The sequence below is a fragment of the Phocoena sinus genome, chromosome 18 (genome assembly GCF_008692025.1).
Source record: "Phocoena sinus isolate mPhoSin1 chromosome 18, mPhoSin1.pri, whole genome shotgun sequence".
NCBI classification, from domain to species: Eukaryota; Metazoa; Chordata; class Mammalia; order Artiodactyla; family Phocoenidae; genus Phocoena; species Phocoena sinus.
In genome coordinates, this window is record NC_045780.1 from 322,525 (window position 1) to 343,663 (window position 21,139).

A 21,139-nucleotide genomic window follows, 5' to 3' on the forward strand; every position below is an offset into this window, starting at 1 on the left:
ACAACCCAGCAATCCCACTACTGGGCATATACCCTGAGAAAAGCACAATTCAAAGAGCCATGTACCACAATGTTTATTGCAGCTCTATTTACAATAGCCAGGACATGAAAACAACCTAAGTGCCCATCGACAGATGAATGGATAAGAAGATGTGGCATACATATACAATGGAATATTACTCAGCCATAAAAAGAAACGAAATTGAGTTATTTGCAGTGAGGTGGATGGACCTAGAGACTGTCATACAGAGTGAAACAAGTCAGAAAGAGAAAAACAAATACCATACGCTAACACATATATATAGAATCTAAAAAAAAAAAAAAGTGGTTCTGAAGAACCTAGGGCCAGGACAGGAATAAAGGCACAGATGTAGAGAATGGACTTGAGGACACAGGGAGGGGGAAGGGTAAGCTGGGACGAAGTGAGAGAGTGGCATGGACATATGTACACTACCAAATGTAAAATAGATAGCTAGTGGGAAGCAGCTGCATAGCACAGGGAGATCAGCTCGGTGCTTTGTGACCACGTAGAGGGGTGGGATAGGGAGGGTGGGAGGGAGGCTCGAGAGGGAGGGGATATGGGGATATATGTATATGTATAGCTGATTCACTTTGTTATACAGCAGAAACTAACCCAACACTGTAAAGCAATTATACTTCAATAAAGATGTTTAAGAAAAAAGAAAAAAACACAAGTCTTCAAAAGGTTAATGTTATGGAGAAAAAGGTGTGGGCTTTCCTAAGTTAAAAAAGACTAAAGGACTTCCCTGGTGGTCCAGTGGTTAAGACTCCATGCTCCCAATGCAGGGGGCATGGGTTCTACCTCTGGTCGGGAAACTGAGATCCCGCACGCCTCGTTGTGCGGCCAGAAAAACAAAACAAAACAAAACAAAAAGACTACAGAGTTGTAACAACTGAATGTAATACATAAACCTTGACTGGATCCTATTTTTAAAAAAACACCTTTAAAAGGCAATTTTGGGATCATAGGGAGAATTCTAAATTGCATTTGCATAGATAAGGTCCCTAGGTATAGTAACAGTATTGTGGTTATATAGAAGAATGTCCTAATTTTTACTTGATATTTGAAATGATATAATGTCTGCATATTATTTGCGATGAAATGACTCAGCAAACTATATAGATGTAAATACAGATATAAATTTAAGTATAGACACAGGTATATACACACACATACAAATATAGATAGACAAAGTAAATATGGAAAAATATCAACTGTTGCATGTAGGTTACTGGTAATTACAGCAGTGGTCTTTCAACTTTTCTGGATGTTTGAAATTTTCCAAAATAAAAGGTTAAGGGGACTTCCTTGGTGGTCCAATAGTTAAGACTTTGCACTTCCACTGCAAGGGGCGCGGGTTTGATCCCTGGTAAGGGAAGTTCCGCATGCTGCACAGTGCGGCCAAAAAAAAAAAAAATTGAAAAGGTTAAGGGAGAGTACTGTTTAAAAAATAAGGAAGAGACACGACCTCTTTACACCAAGGAATTACTCAAAATTAGGAATAAGTTTTTATCCCAAAACTGCCCAATCCAAAACTGTAAGTATAGACACCTTTTGCCATATCATTTGTGTTTTTCTATAACTTACTCTAAGGAACATATACATAAAAACACCATTAAAATTGAAAACTAAATTAAAAATAATGCAAATGACTCAGTCCTACCACAAAGAACATTAAATACTGATATATATTTGATGATCTGCATAAAGATGACAACCATTAAAATTACGGTTATGAAGGCTACAGAACGTACCATAAGCATTTTCCATGTTGAGTGGGAAAAGAACACAATCGATTATACAATATTTTTTTTTTTTTTTTTTTTTTTTTTTGCGGTACGCGGGCCTCTCACTGCTGTGACCTCTCCCGTCGCGGAGCACAGGCTCCGGACGCGCAGACTCAGCGGCCATGGCTCACGGGCCCAGCCACTCCACGGCATGTGGGATCTTCCCGGACTGGGGCACGAACCCGTGTCCCCTGCATCGGCAGGCGGACTCTCAACCACTGCGCCACCAGGGAATCCCTATACAATATTTTATGATTACAAAATGTGGAGGGGGAAAAAAAGGCCAGGGAGTGAGCACAGCAACAGGACTTAAAAAAATTTTTAAAAAAAGGACAAGAAGAAAATATACTAGAAATGCCTCGAGAGCTCCATGAGTTTGGACCATCAGACACTGAGTGCCAGTTCTCTGGCAGGCACATGCCGGGTGCTGGGAACACAGAGGGCCAGCGACGAGTGTCTGGGTTAGGGGGATTCCTTTTGTGAGTAATAACTCCCATCACCAACCTACTGCTCACACTTCACATCTTCTATCCTGTGCCCCACCACCAGCACACACATTTTAACTCAATTTTAAACTTTTCTAAGGGCTCAAGAAAAATGGTGCATGCAGAACTCACTGCCTCCCTTTTTGAAGACCCACGCTGCCACGCGAGGTTTGAAATTGGCATGAGTTGTCCTGCAATTTGTTCCTGGAAAGTCACAAATTCTATGTCTGGTTCTGTGTCCTATCCAGGCTCAGTGGCTGTGTAGCAGGTAGGATCTCACAATTAAAGATGCAGGGGAGGGCTTCCCTGGTGGCGCAGTGGTTGCGAGTCCGCCTGCCGATGCAGGGGACGCGGGTTCATGCGCCCCTGGTCCGGGAAGATCCCACATGCCACGGAGCGGCTGGGCCCATGAACCATGGCCGCTGAGCCTGCGCGTCCGGAGCCTGTGCTCCGCAACGGGAGAGGCCACAACAGTAAGAGGCCCGCATACCACAAAAAAAAAAGATGCAGGGGACAAGGAAAAATGCAGAAAGGACTTTTCTTGTCTTAGAACAACCAGGTGACACTGTCAGTTAACTACAGAAGAGAGAAAAATAAGTAACTCACCTTTAGGATGGTTATGGTTTTCTTCCTTCAAATCATTTTTTTTCACAAGTGCTTCTTGATATTGAGCCTCATAAAACAAATTGGGAGAAGCACCACTTTTTGAAGTTAAGACAAAATCTTGATGAGTATTTCTACGGAAGTTGTTTTGTTCATCGGATAAAATGTTGGAAGTGTGTTTTTTTTCTTGGGTTTGATTCTGGTAGATGTATGATGGTAAGAAGGGCGTGGGTTTCTCTACAGTGGCTGAATTTCCTGGAGATCTGTACTTCTGGCTCTGGTCATCATGCACTAGAGTTAAACCTTACGATTAAGAAAATCAAAAAAACTGATGACTTTCTATAACATTTTCTGTACTACCTGTTACCCCTACTATTGAATACAAAGTTTTCTCCCAAGTGATAAAAGTATCTTTTCCTCATTAATAGGAAACTATGTTTAACGAAATCATGAAATTGTAAGACTCCAAAGTGACCTTTGATTTTTGAATATATTTATACCACGATTCATGTGCAGTTTGAACGTGGCAGAGCTGCAGCACCGCCTAACTCTGGAAGGCACCAATCACGCTCCATCGAAGCTGTCAACTCTACAGCCCTGTGACGAACACAGTTAAATGGAGAGCACCAATGCAGATAGTTACAAATAATCTGAATTGCTCCTTGATGATCAGTAACTGCTGTGTCACAACACATAAACGCATTTTCCCTTTATATTACCATTAACATGTTGGTAACCTCAGGTGGTGGAATTATGGGTGACTTCTGTTTTGTACTGTTCTGTAGTTCCTAAATTTCCTGTATTACTTTTCACCTGTTTTGTTTCTTAAGTCTCTACTTTTGAAATCACCCAATAAACAGAGAGAGGATTCCCTTTCTATATACCTCTAAGATATAATTCTTAGAGGACAGATGGCAATACTAGCCATCCTGCCTGCTGTACCAGTCCCTTGAAATCCTGCTACTTTCCTCTGTTCTCCCAGATTGTTTCAATTAAACAGAATTAAAAGACATAATGGCAAGTGTTTCACAAAAAAGGCATGCCATTTATGTCCTATACCATCTGCCTCATCCCCAGCCCACAAATAAAACTGGAAATCAGGTAGGCCCTCATTGAGTATCAGATTCAACCTCCCTTCTTTAATCACAATACTCTCCCACTAAATATTTTTAATGAAGGGTCAACCCACTTCAGCCTAACGACATCTTTGACAGAAGAGCAACAACCCAAAGCAGCAGTTCTCATAGCACGATCTGTAAACCCCTGGAGGTCTCCAAGACTCTTTCAGGGCATCCACCAAGCTCTAAGCTATTTTCAGAAATATTAAGACAGTACTTGCCTTTTTCACTGTGTTGACATATGTACTGATGCTGCAAAGGCAAAATGGAAACTTCCTGGAGATTCCATTCAAAAGCAGTAGAGCAGCACCCACTGCGCTAGCAGTCACTGTGTTCGTCACCGCCATGTACTCTCAGTTTAAAACCAAAAAACAACAGTTTTGCACTTCCCTGGTGGTGCAGTGGTTAAGAATCCACCTGCCAATGCAGGGGACATGGGTTCGAGCCCTGGTCCGGGAAGGTTCCACATGCTGCGGAGCAACTAAGCCCGTGCGCCACAACTACTGAGTCTGCACTCCAGAGCCCATGAGCCACAACTACCGAAGCCCACACGCCTGGAGCCCATGCTCTGCAACAAGAGAAGCCACCGCAATGAGAAGCCCGTGCACTGCAAAGAAGAGTAACCACAACTAGAGAAAGCCCACGCACAGCAACAAAGACCCAACACAGCCAAAAATAAATAATTTTTTTAAAAACACCTTAAAAAAAGTTTTAATTAAGAATGTCCTAGATAAAGCAGCAAAAATTATTAAATTTTTAAATTAAATTTTAAGCCTGAGTACATGAACATTCTATAGGACAAAATGAGAAGTACACATAAATCACTTCTGCTGTAAACCAAGACATGGGCTGTGAAATTTTTGAGCTATAAGCTCAACTAGAGGAACTTCCTTGGCAGTCCAGTGGTTAAGACTCCAAGATTCCAATGCAGGGGGGTAGAGTGCCCTGGTCAGGGAACTAACATCCCACATGCCGCGTGGCGCAGACAAAAAAAAATCTGCTAAGCTCAACTAGACACTTCTTTCAGGGAACATCATTTTTTTTTTTTTTCGCTACGCGGGCCTCTCACTGCTGTGGCCTCTCCCGTTGCAGAGCACAGGCTCCGGACGCACAGGCTCAGCAGCCATGGCTCACGGGCCCAGCCGCTCCACAGCACGTGGGATCCTCCCGGAGCGGGGCACAAACCCGCATCCCCTGCATCGGCAGGCGGACTCTCAACCACTGCGCTACCAGGGAAGCCCGGGAACATAATTTTTACTTGAAAGAATGAATGACAAGCGATGAATGATTTAAACCTCAGTACATGGCAGGCATTTTCTCAAAGATGAAACAAGTGAGCCAGTTACTTCAAAGAAGCTGACAATATTCGTTGCCAATGATAAAATTTGAACTTCCAAGTAAAAATGAGAATGTTGGAAAACATGTCCATCGCCATGAGCTTGACAACTTTATAATACAGTTATGATGAGATCTGTGGTAGTATTAATGATATAAATTTTTATAATGAAATATGTCAATATTTTAAAAACCTACATAACTCAGGAAACTATTATTTTCCAAATAACCAATGCATGGTTTGGTTTTACCAAACCAAAGGTGATGAAAAATCCATTCAAAATGCCAAGATAATTAATGAAAGAATAAATAATCATAATAATTTATTACCAGGTTTATATAAAACTTTTTTTTTTTTTAAGGCACAGTAAATTTTCAAAATGTATGTGTTAAGTTCAGGTATTTTTTATATTAAAAAAAATTATTGATCACTGGCAGTTAACTTAAATGTTGTTCCCAGAAAACATCACTTAAAAGTTTTACTTGTATAGAGAATGGGCTTGAGGACACGGGGAGTGGGAAAGAGAAGCTGGGACGAAGTGAGAGAGTGGCATGGACATATACACACTACCAAATGTAAAACAGATAGCTAGTGGGAAGCAGCCACATAGCACAGGGAGATCAGCTCGGTGCTTTGTGACCACCTAGAGGGGTGGGATAGGGAGGGTGGGAGGGAGACACAAGAGGGAGGAGATGTGGGGATATATGTATATGTATAGCTGATGCACTTTGTTATACAGCAGCAACTGACACACCATTGTAAAGCAATTATACTCCAATAAAGATGTTTAAAAAAAAAAGAAACACAACATTGTAAAGCAATTATACTCCAGTAAAGATGTTAAAAAAAAAGTTTTACTTGTTTCTTTTTGTCTTATGGAAGGATAAATGCACAGTGCTTTGCCAAGTACAGTTTGATGATTAACTCCTGAGTTTCTGTGCCTTCCTTCTGGAATCCCTGCTCTTGGTGTTATCTGAGAAATTAGATGATCTGCCTATGACTTTATCTTTTAATGTGACCTTTCTCTTGTGCCATGTGCACCTGAGAGAGTAAGATATCAGTAGAAACCCAGACTCTGGAGCTCAACAAACCTCACTCCAGGTGTGGAAATTAAATACAGGCTGGATACAGCAAATAAAAGAGAGATTATTGTCATTCTACTTATAACTGTATGATCCCAGAGTCTGAAGGAAATGTACACTCAGTTTATTCCAATCACTCATAGAATGCATAAAGGTATAATATAACATCCCATTGAGTGGTATGGTTTGTAATTACTGTTATTTATTTATTCATTTCACTTAATTTGATGTTTTAAATTGTGGAAGTAATTCTTGCTTATTTTGGCAACTCAAATAATTCGAAGTATAAAGTTAATCTGCATAAGTCCACATCTTCTTATAAAATCAATCCCTGGACTTCCCTGGTGGCGCAGTGGTTGAGAGTCCGCCTGCCGATGCAGGGAACACGGGTTCATGCCCCGGTCCAGGAAGATCCCACAAGCCGCGGAGCGGCTGGGCCCATGAGCCATGGCCGCTGAGCCTGCGCGTTCGGAGCCTGTGCTCCGCAACGGCAGAGGCCACAACAGTGAGAGGCCTGCGTACAGCAAAAAAAACCAGTATATCAATCCCTTGGAGTAACTATTATTAATATTCATGTACGATTTCACACCCTTTTTTATGCTTATACAAACGTCTACAGGCATACTCAAAATTACTTCCAAGAATAAATCATTCTGGGCTTCCCTGGTGGCGCAGTGGTTGAGAGTCTGCCTGCCGATGCAGGGGACACGGGTTCATGCCCTGGTCTGGGAAGATCCCACATGCCGCGGAGCAGCTAGGCCCGTGAGCCATGGCCGCTGAGCCTGTGCATCCGGAGCCTGTGCTCCGCAATGGGAGAGGCCACAGCAGTGAGAGGCCAGTGTACCGCAAAAAAAAAAAAAAAAAAAAAAAAAAAAGAATAAATCATTCTGACCTTGAATGATTCTGACTTTCAGAAACTTCCTAAAATTTTATGATACTTTAGAAACTGAGGTCTAGGGACTTCCCTGGTGGTCCAGTGGTAAAGAATCCACCTACCAATACAGGGGACGCGGGTTCGATCCCTAGTCGGGAAACTAACATCCTGCATGCCACAGGGCAACTAAGCCCACATACCACAACTACTGAGCTCGCACACCTCAACGAGAGCCCTCACGCCCAGGAGCCCACACGCCACAACTAGAGAGAGAAAAAAACCTGCACACCACAACTAGAGAGAAGCCCGAGTGCTGCAACGAAGAGAAAAAGATCTCACATGCCTCAACGAAGATCCTGTGTGCTGCAAGTAAGACCCGACGCAGCTAAATAAAAAAAGAAACTGAGATCTATTTTAATTAATGCAATAATTATTTTTAATAATCTTTATTTTTAAACAAAAAATGGCAAGACATTCTAATATATTTTAATGTAACAGAGCATGAAAATTCACTAATATGATTTCAGATTCCAAATTGTGAATAACCGCTAAGAAACGACCACTTGTTGAGTTTGGTGCAGTATCAAAGAAATAACCAAAATTATTTGAAAAGCCTGTTAAAATACTCCTCTCTCCTTTTTCCAACTACATGTCCGTGTGAGGCTGGGGTTTTTTTCACATACATCAACCAAATCAACATAACTGAAGAGATGGGAGGCAAAAGTAGATACGAGAATCAGCTGAGTTCTTTAAGCCAGAAGTTAAAGAGATTTTCAAAAACATTAAACAATGCAATTCTTCTCACTAATTTTTTAGAAAAATTTTTTTCATTAAAAAATGTTATTCTCTGGTTGTGCAGTGGTTAAGAATCCGCCTGCCAATGCAGGGGACACAGGTTCCAGCCCTGGTCCGGGAAGATCCCCACGTGCCGTGGAGCAACTAAGTCTGTGCACCACAACTAGTGATGCCCACTCAGCCTAGAGCCCATGCTCTGCAACAAGAGAAGCCACCGCAATGAGAAGCCTGCACACCACAACAAAGAGTAGCCCCTGCTCGCCACAACTAGAGAAAGCCTGCACACAGCAACAAAGACCCAACGCAGCCAAAAAAAAAAAAAAGTTATTTATAGCATGTAACTGGTTATTATTTTAAATGAATTAGTTTTTAAATTTCTAAGTTTTAATTTCTAACACAGTAAATATCAATAGCTATAGCCCATATAACACAAGCTTTTTGGGGTCCTCAATAATTTAAGAGTGTTACAGGGTCCTGAAACCAAAAAATGTGAAAATGGCCCTAAAGCAATTGTTCCATAACTCCATGGAGGTAGTTCTTATATTAATAAGTTTGACATCTGCTTCCCTATTGCTCTACCATAGTGCTATTTCTACCTTAAGAACTATCACAGGCTATTGTAAGTGATTTTGATTATTATTTTTATGTATTCCATAAAGGCACTCAATTATTTCAAGATACACACCACGTTCCCTATGTTCTCTAAGATAAACATCCAAATTCCCTAAACCACTCTTCATTTGCTACAGTTCTCATCACCAGCACTACCACCACTCCCCGAGTACCATCCAGCCACACTCTGCACATTCATTTGCCAATATCTGTTCTTCTTTGTATTCTCAATGTCCAGCGCAACCTCTGAAGAGAACAAGCATTTTACTGAATCAGTAAAGCGTGTCTCTTAAAAGGTAGCACCAAGAAGCAAACTGCTCCAGACCGCTGTTTTTCAAACTGTGGGACATAATCCATTTTATCAGCAGACACAACAGATCATGAATGGCATTTTTTTTTAATGACATACAATAGAATAAACAAAATATCCTTGTTACCTGCCAGGCACACCAGTAAGAACTGATTCATGAAATTTCTTTGAAATTATGAGTCATCATTTAAGATGGTTTTGTTACTATGCGGCACGGTCAAAAAACTTTCAAAACTACTGCTCCGGATCACATTTCCACTGCTTTCCCCCCACTGATAAGCACATCATGCTTTCTATTAATTGACCTGGCATACAACAGAGAAACTGTCCTCTACTACCACAGAAAATGTTTCTGGTGCGGCTCTTTAGCTGAGCAGAATGGCTTCTACACATCCGCATCTTCACGACCCTGAGCAGTTTTTCATTCATCAGGCAGGGGTTGTAAACCAGTAGCGCTAGGCCAAATTCAGCTCTGGATCTTTTATTCTGCTGGGTCTTTTTAAAATTTTATTTTATAAATAAATATGAATGCCTATAAGCAGGGCACACATGCTCCAGAATGGCACAGATCCCTCATCCCAATTATATTACACCACCACCATTCCATAGTTGTCTGCTTGGCTTCTTAAGAAATTGGAGTTTGCAACACATGATAGAGAAATGGTAGAAATGACCTGTCAAACAATGAAAGACAGGAAGTGTAGGTAACTGTCCATCGCTGTACTAAGCAAAGGTCTTACATAAGCACATACTACCTGGGAGTGTGTGCTGCCCAGACACCATGGTGAGCAGCTTCTCCTGTTCCGCCATGAGTCTTTGCAGTTGCTCTAACTGTTGCCTCTTCAGTTGTTCCTGCTTCTTCTGTTGTACTTCTTTCAGCTTTTTAAACATAAAATTAACTTGATTAAACTAACTTAATATTTCTTTATGGACCTTTGCCCCTCACATTTATCTTAATCCCTCCCATCTCCCTTCTTATATCTTCTCTAATAAAGAGTTTCAAAGAGGGCTCTCTAGGGACATCCCTGGTGGTCCAGTGGTTAAGACCCCGCGCTCCCAATGCAGGGGGCCCGGGTTCAATCCCTGGTCAGGGAACTAGATCCCACATGCTGCAACTAAAGACCCTGCATGCCGCAACTAAGACCTGGCAGAGCCAAATAAATAAAAAAAAATTTTTAAGTTCTAAAAATTAAAAAAAAAGAGGGATCTCTAAGTAACTAAACCTGCCACCAAAACTAAACTCTCAACTAAGAAACAGAACAAGTCACATGAATCCTTTGACTCTTAAAACAGGATAGGTATCAGTACATTTATAATCAACTTTTCTTCCCTAATATTTGGTCAACCATTTCCAACTTAGTTTTTACAAAATGAGGGAGAAACCTAAAGATGTTACTGTAAGTGCTATATTTATATCTTACATATTAAATATGCTTTAATGTTTCATATCAAACAAAAGGCAAAATATGGTATTATGAGGCTTTCAGAGTAAAGGGGAAGAAACAAAAAGACCTGGAACAGGTGACCTTTCGTCGTACCTGCAATAACTGTGCAATAACACAGATACATATTAAGTCAAATCCCGTTTTACCTGTTCAAGCTTTTTAAAAAGTGGGTCTTTATAAGCCACTTCTTTGGATTCACTCACAGGATCTGAAACAAAGTCATTTTTGTTATCTTCCCAGTGCCCAGGAGCATGCTGACATGCCACTATTTGTGTTCCCTCTTTAGTTGAAGGAAAGACTCTCTGTGTTTCAGATTTATCTGATTGTAACTTGTAAGGGCTGTTGGGCTCCAACTTCTGTTCTTCATGAAGTGAATCTTCTTCACTTATAAAGCTGAAGCTATTTGAAAAATCTGTGGGTTTAACAGGAAAGCTGCTAGAAATGTTCACATTTACTCGCTTCTCTTCCTCTGCTTCCAAAATAGGAAATCCACGATTTAATATGACCCCAGCCCGAGAAGGACTGGTCATCCACTGGGTTAAGAAGTTCTGCCCACTGTTTAACTCTGAAGAGGTTGACATCAGGAACATTTTAGTCCAATGACACTACTGTATTTAAATAATGTAAAAGCTAGAAGAGCTGTTAATTTCCAACACCTGTAGAAACAAGACAGCCAACAAAAATTATTAGTTAAAGCTATTCAACCCAAACCTCAACCCAGCACAAAAACCTACTGAATATTTCTAACAGGAAACACTTTAACTAGCAAAGCAATCGGGCAATAAGTTACATATTTTTAAAACGTCTTTAAAATACCCAAATTGAGGGGATCAAAACTCAAAGTTCCCTTCTGATTTAATCAGTTACTGATGAATTTACACAAGTGCTCAATCAGTTGACCAAAAACTAAGGGAGCTAAAGCATCTTCTAAGTTATTTGATTACGAAAGGAAAAATAGGCCACTATCAATATCCACTTTAACCACTTGCATGCATCTGGCCCTAGTCCAGTACTGCTTCTTTGCCCAATACGGGGAACCCTGTTCTCCCTAGTCCCAGAACAGAAGTCACCACCACCCCATGGCTTCACCTGGCACTGTCTGCTGCTGTCCGTTCCTCCTCTTCTCCCTTATAACCCCTTGCCCAGCAGGCAGTCTCTCATCTGCATCCCTAGAGGTCTCTGACATCACTGCTTTGGCGTCATCTCATTATTAGTGGTATTTCGCTTCTGTGTTCATAATCTACCAAGCTGTGAGTTCCTTGAAGGTATCTGTATATTCACCACTGTCTAGCACCATCCATCCCTGGGAGATAGAAGAAACTTGATAAATGTTTGCTAAAAGTAAGTTAAAATTAAATCAGAACTAAGGTTATATTGTTGAAAATAATTCAGTTTTATAAAGTATTGTTTGTGTTCATTCAATGTTCAACAATAAAAATTTCATTGGTTCATAGCACGGGACAGCTATGCTGTATGAATCATACTCTAAAACAACCAAATTCCTAGCGTAACTCTGTGACTAGCGCAACAGATAAGCAACTAACATTTATTGTGTCCTTACTCTGTGCCCAGTACTGCTGTAGGCACTGGGTAGACAGCAGTTAATAACTCAGAGTCTAGTGGGGAAAATACACACAAAAGCCATGTGGGGCTAGGAGACTGCAAGTTTAGATGGAGTGCACAGAAAGGCCTCACTTAGAGGAAAAGCTAAGGACCCGGTGGAAGAAGTGCATGTGGTGCAGCTATGAGGGGCAGAATAAGACCCAGTCACCCAGACTTCATAACTCCCATCTGCAGGAAGCCCCCACCAATGCCCCATTCCTCCCGAAAACCACCAGTTCCTACAGCCCATCACCACTATCCACCTTGACTCCTCCAGGATTCACGTCTTTATGTTTGGGAATCTATTTATGTCAGCACCCTTCATCCGTGCCACGCTAATCTCCACGCATGTGCTTATCCTGTCTCCGTGTCCCAAGCATCCCAATGCCAAACACTCACAGTGCGTCACAAGCAAAATCTATTATTCTTAACCTCTTCTCTCACCTTCCTGAGAAAACTTCCTCCTATGGAGCCCATACCCTTGGAATACGTACCTTATTTATTGTTCTTTTTTAGACCTGGATTATTCTCCCTTCCTCTACCATCAAAATCCCCAATTTTGAACCTCGTATTATCAGACTATATAACCTACTATTCCTTTATTGTCTACCACAACCTACAGAGTGTCCTGGGATCCTCTCCTTCATTACTGAAAATTCTCTGGCTAAACAACTCGAAGAACAGAGTTGCCATTAACTGAAATGGAGAAAACTGGGGATAAAATAAAACAAAACAAAACAAAACAAAACTGGCAGCGTGATTTGTTTTCTCACTGATATCACACATTGAGAACCACAGCTACTACGGCATTAAAAAAAAAAAAAAAAACCTACTGCTATAGGCAACGACATGGATGAGAAAAGTTGAATCAACGTCTGACACGAGGGCTTCCCTGGTGGCGCAGTGGTTGAGAGTCCGCCTGCCGATGCAGGGGACGCGGGTTCATGCCCCGGTCCGGGAGGAGCCCACATGCCACGGAAAGGGTGGGCCCATGAGCCATGGCCGCTGAGCCTGCGCATCCAGAGTCTGTGCTCTGCAATGGGAGAGGCCACAACAGTGAGAGGCCCGCGTACCGAAAAAAAAAAAAAAAAAGTCTGACACGAATACTGTGTGATTCCACTTAGTATGAAGTTTGAGAAGAGGCAGAATAAACTCCCAGGTCCATAAGTCAGAAGCATGGCCGTCTAGGAAGCTGGTATCGCCTGGGAAGGGGTTTCTGCCTTCAGGATGCTAGGGATGTTCTGTATCTGGGAGGTGACTACACTGGTATATATGTTTGGGCTGTACACTTAAGATTAAGGCACTCTGAGAATTCCCTGGCAGTCCAGTGGTTAGGACTCTGCACTCTCGCTGCCAAGGGCCCAGGGTTCGATCCCTGGTTGGGGAACTAAGATCTGGCAAGCCACATGGTGTGGCCAAAAAAAAAAAAAAAAAAAGATTAAGGCACTTTACTGGATATCTCTTACTCCTGAAAAATTTTTTTAAACTGTGGTAAGCAAACTAATTCTAACTATTTTTGAGTTGGAAACCTATGTAAAAAGGCAAAACTCTTCATCAGAACCAACCAAGTAACCCTGACTGAATTTAAATGACCTCGTCAGGAAACTTATGAAATCCAAATTTAGAACAAAGACAAGCTACAAGGTCATTCTGTAACATCAAAAACCAGAAAAGGTTTTTAAAAACAACAGAAAAGATCAATGAAACTAAAAGCTGGTTCCCTGAAAGGATAAACAAAATTGATAAACCACTGGCCAGACTCATCAAGAAAAAGAGGGAGAGGGCCCAAATCGATAAAATCAGAAATGAGGGACTTCCCTGGTGGCGCAGTGGGTAAGAGTCTGACTGCCAGTGCAGAGGACACGGGTTCAATCCCTGGTCCGGGAGGATCCCACATGCCACGGAGCAACTAGGCCCGTGCGCCACAACTACTGGGCCTGCGAGCCACAACTACTGAGCCCATGTGCCACAACTACCAAAACCTGTGCACCTAGAGCCCGTGCTCCGCAACAAGAGAAGCCAGTGCAATGAGAAGCCCATGCACAAATAAGAGTAGCTCCCACTTGCCACAACTAGAGAAAGCCCATGTACGACAGTGGAGACGCAATGCAGCCAAAAATAAATAAATAAATACATTTATTTTTAAAAAATTTAAAAAGATTGCATTACGTTCCTTAAAAAGAAAAAAAAATGAAAGAGAAGTTACAACCAACACTACAGAAATACAAAAGATCATATGAGACTATTATGAGCAACTACATGCCAATAAAATGGACAACCTAGAAGAAATGGACAGATTCTTAGAAAGGTACAATAATCTCCCAAGACTGAGCCGGGAAGAAGTAGAAAATATAAACACATATATATGGAATTTAAGAAAAAAAAAATGTCATGAACAACTTAGGGGTAAGACAGGAATAAAGACACAGACCTACTAGAGAATGGACTTGAGGATATGGGGAGGGGGAAGGGTAAGCTGTGACATAGCGAGAGAGTGGCATGGACATATGTACACTACGAAACATAAAATAGCTAGTGGAAAGCAGCCGCATAGCACAGGGAGATCAGCTCGATGCTTTGTGACCACCTAGAGGGGTGGGATAGAGAGGGTGGGAGGGAGGGAGACACAAGAGGGAAGAGATATGGGAACATATGTATATGTATAACTGATTCACTTTGTTATAAAGCAGAAACTAGCACACCATTGTAAAGCAATTATACTCCAATAAAGATGTAAAAAAAAGAAAGAAAGAAAAAGAAAATATGAACAGACCAATTACCAATACTGAAACTGAATGAGTAACTAAAAAACTTCCAACAAGCTAGAGTCCAGAACCAGATGGCTTTACAGGTTAATTCTACCAAACACTGAGAGAAGAGTTAACGCCTATTGTTCTCAAACTATTCCAGAAAATTGCAGAGGGAGGAACACGTCTGAACTCATTCTATTTAAATGTGCCACCATCACCCGGATACCAAAACCAGACAAAGACATCACAAAAAAAAGAAAATCACAGGTCAGTATCACTGATGAACACAGATGCAAAAATCCTCAACAAAATTCTAGCAAACCAACTCCAACAATACATTAAAAGGATCATACACCATGATCAAGTGGGATTCATCCCAGAGATGCAAGGATTTTTCAATATCTGCAAATCAATTAATGTGATACAACACATTAACAAATTGAAGAATAAAAACATTATGATCATCTCAGTAGATGCGGAAAAAAACTTTTGATAAAATTCAACATTCATTTATGATAAAAACTCTTAGGAAATGGGCATAAAGGGAACATCCCTCAACATAACAAAGGCCATATATAACAAACCCATAGCTAACATCATACTCAATGGTGAAAAGCATTTTTTCTAAGATCAGGAACAAGAAAAGGATGCCCACTCTCACCACTTTTATTCAACATGGTTTTGGAAGTCATAACCACAGCAATCAGAGAAGAAAAAGAAAAGGAATCCAAATAGGAAAAGAAGTAAAACTGTCACTGTTTGCAAATGACATGATGCTATACACAGAAAATCATAAAGATGCTACCAGAAAACTACTAGAGCTCATCAATGAATTCAGTAAATGTGTTGAACACAAAATTAATACACAGAAATCTGTTGCATTTCTATACACTTACAATGAAATGTCGGAAGGAGAAATTAAGGAAACAACCCCACTTGCCATCACATAAAAAAATGAAATACTTATGAATAAACCTACCTAAGGAGGCAAAAGACCTGTACTCCAAAAACTATAAAACACTGATGAAAGAAAATGAAGACAACACAAAAAGATGCAAAGATATACTGTGTTCTTGGATTGAAAGAATCAATATTGTTAAAATGACCATACTACCCAAGGCAATCTACAGATTCGACGCAATCCCTATCAAATTACCAATGGCATTTTTCACAGAACTAGAGCAAAAAATTTTAATTTGTATGGAAGCACAAAAAACCCCGAATAGCCAAAAGAATATTGAGAAAAAACAACAGAACTGGAGAAATCACACTCCCTGATTTCAGACTAGATTACAAAGCTACAGTAATCAAGACAGTATGGCACTGGCACAAAAACAGACATACAGATCAATGGAACAGGATAGAAAGCCCAGAAATAAACCCACACACTTATGGTCAATTAATCTATGACAAAGGAGGCAAGAATACACAATAGAGAAAAGACAGTCTCTTCAATAAGTGGCGCTGGGAAAACTGGACGGCTATGGGTAAAAGAATGAGATTAGAACATTCTGTAAGGCCATATACAAAAATAAATTCAAAATGGATTAAAGACCTAAATGTAAGACTGGATACTACAAAACTCCTAGAGTAAAACACAGGCAGAACACTCTTTGACATAAATTGTAGCAATATTTTTTCAATCTGTCTCCTGAGTAATGAAAATAAAATCAAAACAAAAAAACAAAATGGGACCTAATAAAACTTAAAAGCTTTTGCACAGCAAAGGAAACCATAAGCAAAACAAAAAGACAACCTGCAGAATGGGAGAAAATATCTACAGACGAAGCGACCAACAAGATATTAATTTCCAAAATATAAAAACAGATCATACAGCTCAACATCAAGAAAACAAACAACCCAATCAACACATGAGCAGAAGACCTACATAGACGTTTCTCCAAAGAAGACATACAGATGGCCAACAGGCAAATGAAAAGATGCTTAACATCAGTAATCATCAGGGAAATGCAAATCAAAACCACAATGAGGTATCACCTCACACCGGTCAGAATGGCATCACTAAAAAGTCTACAAATAATGAATGCTGAAGAAGGTGTGAAAAGGGAACACTCCTACACTGTTGGTGGGAATGTAAGTTAGTGCAACCACTATGTAGAACAGTAAGGAAGCTCCTTAAAAAACTAACAGAGCTACCATATGATCCAGCAATCCCACTCCTGGGCATATATCCACAGAAAACCCTAATTCTAGAAGATACATGCACCCCAATGTTCATAGCAGCACTATTTACAGTAGCCAAGACATGGACGCAACCTAAATGTCCACTAACAGATGAATAAAGAAGATGTGGTACATATATACAATGGAGTAGTAGCCATAAAAAATAATGGAAAATTGCCATTTGCGGCAACATGGATGGACCTAGAGATGACCACATTAAGTGAAGTCAGACAGAGAAAGACACATATCATATGATATAACTTATATGTGGAATCTAAAAAAAAAAAAGATACAAATGAACTCATTTACAAAACAGACACAGAAAACACGGTTACCAAAGTAGATTGGCAGGGGGTGGGGGTGGGAGGCATAAATCAGAAGTTTAGGATTAACAGACACACACACTACTAAACATAAACAGGCAAACAACAAGGATCTGCTGTACAGCACAGGGAACTCTACTCAATATCTTGTAATAACCTATAAAGGAAAACCACCTGAAAAAGAATATGTATGTGTGTATAATTGAATCACTTTGCTGTACACTTGAAACACAACACTGTAAATTAACTACACTCTAATTGAAACAAAACAAAAAAAACTAGCAAAGTTCCCTACTAGACTGGCAAGCGCAAGCACGTTGTGATGCAGCACTCAGACGTCTGCATGTAAAACAGAGCAGGACCCTATGGTCCCTGCCCCCCATGTCCTCAGCCTGCCTTTTTGTCTGTGGAGAAACCAAAGAATAAGTTTAACCAGAGAAGTGAGAAAATGCAGAAGAAAAGAAAAGCAGTCAAGCAGGACAAAATAATAGTTTAGTCATTAAGCAAAGGCAAGGCACTTTAGCTCCTTCTCAAGGGCTGTAGCTAATATCGGGAGCCCTCTCCGGTGGGCTGTCTTGTAGATAATGAAACCCCCATCAGGTGGGAGAAGTGAACTACATTAACCGTAGCCATGACACAAGCTGCCGCGATTCTAAAAACTGGCCTCAAGAAAATGGGAACAAACCGACTTTGGAACCTAAGATTAACTACTTAAAACAATCAAGATGACGCTGGCCAGAGCACCGCATAACCAGCTTCAAGATGCCTGTCCGAGCTGCCTGCGTTGCTTCCACGTGGGCCCCTCCCGCCGCCTGTAACAGCTCTTGACCCACGACTGTCGACTGTGGCCGCGGAGAGCAGGGGAGGGGAGTCGGCCTTTGGACAGGAGTCGCCCTCCCCGCTCCCGGCACCCAAAAGAAAGCAAACTTTCCTTTCCACCAGCCTTGCCTCTCACTGGCTTTTGCGCAGGAGCATCCGGAACTCACTTTCGGTAACACATATCTCGCCCACGTAAAAAAGAAACCTCCCCTGCTTCATTTCAGCTTCATCACTATGATTCTAGAGGTATATTTACTGTCGGCATGACGCACAGAAATACAATTCCACCTTAACCTGTTACTTAGTATTGATGCTAAGGCCTTGGTAAAGGGAGCATATACAGCAAAATGCCCAGAATGGATTATTAGTAGGTGGACTCAGATCTTCCTGATATCAAAATCTGTTTGAAACGAATGGACAGCCTTGAAACCTCCAAAGACTACCACGTAAACATTATTTAAAGCAGCGGGCCGGGGGGGATAAATTCTCTACCTCGCGAGGAGGAAAACGTAGACGCAAACAATTCAAAGCCTCCCTCAGGCCTTGAGAAGTAACTGGTCGCTTAGAAAGGTGACTTACCGGTCTCCCAAAGTACACGTCCTTGAAAGCCACCAACCCACAGCAAAGCTTTCAAACCCGAAGCTTTGCAAGACCGCACCTGACGGCAGGGAGACCGGCCCAGACCAGCAGGAAGGTGACGCACCGACGCGCTCCTCGCGCAGCTGCGGCCCCGCGCCTCCGCGCAGCAGCTCAGAGTGCAGCCGAGACCACAAGCGGCGGGAGCCCACGAGAAGCCGCCGCGGAACAGCGCTAGCAGGCCCGACACTGACCCAGAGCTCCCCTCGCCGCCCGGCGCCGCTCCCCGCGCGCCCCGCCGTCCCTCGTGGACGCACGGCGACGAACACACCAGCTCCTCCGGTCCTCCCCACCCCCACCCCACCCCACCCCCGACACGAAGTCCCGCTCCTCGGCCCCGGCCTCTCAGTCCACTCACGCCAGCGCCCGAGCCGTCGTCGCCGCCGCCGCTACCCTTACAAACCACCCGCCACAGCCTCCGCGGCCAGCCCGGCTCCGCCCGGGCCCGAGGGCTCCTGGGAAATGTAGTTCCCACCTGCCCCTCTGCGCTTGCGAGAGCACGTAGCCGGACTCACGCAAACTACCACTCCCGGCGACCCGGCGTCCCACGTTACTAGGCGCTCACAGCCCGGCGTCTTCCGCCCGGGAGCCGGGGGCAAGGGGTGGCGGTGGCGGGCGGAGAGGCGGGGGGAAACAGCTCCCGGAGAGAACTTCCGGGACAGACCGAGCCCCTCCCCTGCCTTTCAAAACTTCGGCTGGCGCCCTCGCGGTTGGGGCGGGGCTGTCTGTCTAGTTCCGCGTGTCTTTTGTTTTTTGTTTTTGTCTTCTTTGCCACGAGTGACCAAGTAAACGAAAAAGGACAGTCGGCCACACTCTCTGATGAGTCAAAAGTAACCTTGTGATGAAGTCACTCCTAAAGTAGCTATCGCTCGTCTTTTCTGCCTAATGCGTAGTTGGCTCTTTGCCCATTAGGTAATAAAGCCTAATTTTATTTTGTTTATTTTTTATTAAAATAAACCTAGTTCTGTTTTGAACACTAAAGTGCAAAACTCGAAAACCGTTTTCTTAATTGCCACTGCAGATGCAGACACTGCAAGTTACCATTGTGTGCACACCCAGGCTTTGTGTCTGTTTAAATAAATATTTAAAGAAATCAAATGAAGTGCTATTTCCAACAACCGGTACAGTGTAAGAAACGAACTGCTGTTACCAAGTCCAAGCTTGTATTGCTTGCGCCGCAGGAGAGGCCAATAATCCGAGAGAGCAGTACTTGGGACAAGGACTAATGACTGTATTCGGAAAGCCAGCAGACAGAGAAGATGGTGAGCTTGTGCCCCTAGAGAACCATCTTGCCTGAGTTAGAATTCAGGCTCCTTTTATACTCAAAGGGCAGTAAAGTCAAACATCTCCTGGTTCCCATGAGCCTCTGAAGGGGATGGGTTAGTTTCTTCCTCCCTGCAGTCAGTCATTCACAGGTGAGCCTGGTCAGGAGGTTTGTGAGCTAAACAAAGGTATTTTAGCTTAATGCTCATCACCTGGCAGGCAGGGTTCCCAGAGATGGGCTGTTGTGTATAACTTAAGCTTACAGGCAACATCCCTTTAGTGATTCACTTGTAACAGAATACAGAAGGTTCTTTCCTATTACAGTCCCCCACTGTCAATGTCCATTCCACAAGCTTGTGGAAAAGAAGCTAATACCATTCTGCTGAATGGAGGTGATGAATATTCCTTAGAATCTTTAGTCAGTCCTTTTTACCCACAGCTGTTTGAACCCGATGAAACTTAGCACTTGTTGTCTAATTTGTAACTGAACGTGGGGTTTTGGTTCCACTTCCCAGTACATATGCTAGATTCCTGTATTTCTCTGGACAAAATTAAACAAATTGATTGCCCCTTCTCCAATGGAATTCCCATCTACTTCGGTTGGATGGGCAGACCTGTTGGAGGTAAACTCATGAATAGTATAAGCGCCCAAAGTTTTAATGTGATTGGCCACTGCTAGCTCTTTAGCATTATAGATGCTCCTGCCTGGGCACACACCTGCAATGGCCTGCCATACAGTATTCTAAAGGGGCTTAATTTAAGCCTGCTTCTGGGAGCCACTGAACAGGAGCAAGACAAGGTTGTCCACTCTCACCACTATTATTCAACATAGTTTTGGAAGTTTTAGCCACAGTGATCAGAGAAGAAAAAGAAATAAAAAGAATCGAAATCAGAAAAGAAGTAAAGCTGTCACTGTTTGCAGATGACATGATACTATACATAGAGAATCCTAAACATGCTACCAAAAAACTACTAGAGCTTATCAACGAATTTGGTAAAGTAGCAGGATACAAAATTAATGCACAGAAATCTCTTCCATTCCTATACACTAATAATGAAAAATCTGAAAGAGAAATTAAGGAAACACTCCCATT

At 42.1% G+C, this 21,139-nt stretch overlaps 1 protein-coding gene across 3 annotated transcripts in view; it reads right to left on the reverse strand.

The window, feature by feature from the left end:
* CENPJ (centromere protein J) overlaps positions 1-19,219 on the reverse strand; it is a 57,617-nt gene extending 38,398 nt beyond the window's left edge. For 2 of the 3 annotated variants that reach the window (XM_032611514.1, XM_032611516.1), the window contains exons 1-5: positions 19,141-19,219; positions 11,558-11,771; positions 10,615-11,124; positions 9,779-9,902; positions 2,900-3,199 (exon numbers count right to left, since the gene is read on the reverse strand). In XM_032611514.1, the coding sequence (XP_032467405.1) occupies positions 2,900-3,199; positions 9,779-9,902; positions 10,615-11,058 (868 nt within the window). In that variant the 5' untranslated portion in view covers positions 11,059-11,124; positions 11,558-11,771; positions 19,141-19,219. The remainder of the gene's footprint in view (positions 1-2,899; positions 3,200-9,778; positions 9,903-10,614; positions 11,125-11,557; positions 11,772-19,140) is intronic. The other variant, XM_032611515.1, reaches the window with a different exon arrangement.
* Between the last annotated feature and the right edge of the window lie 1,920 nt (positions 19,220-21,139).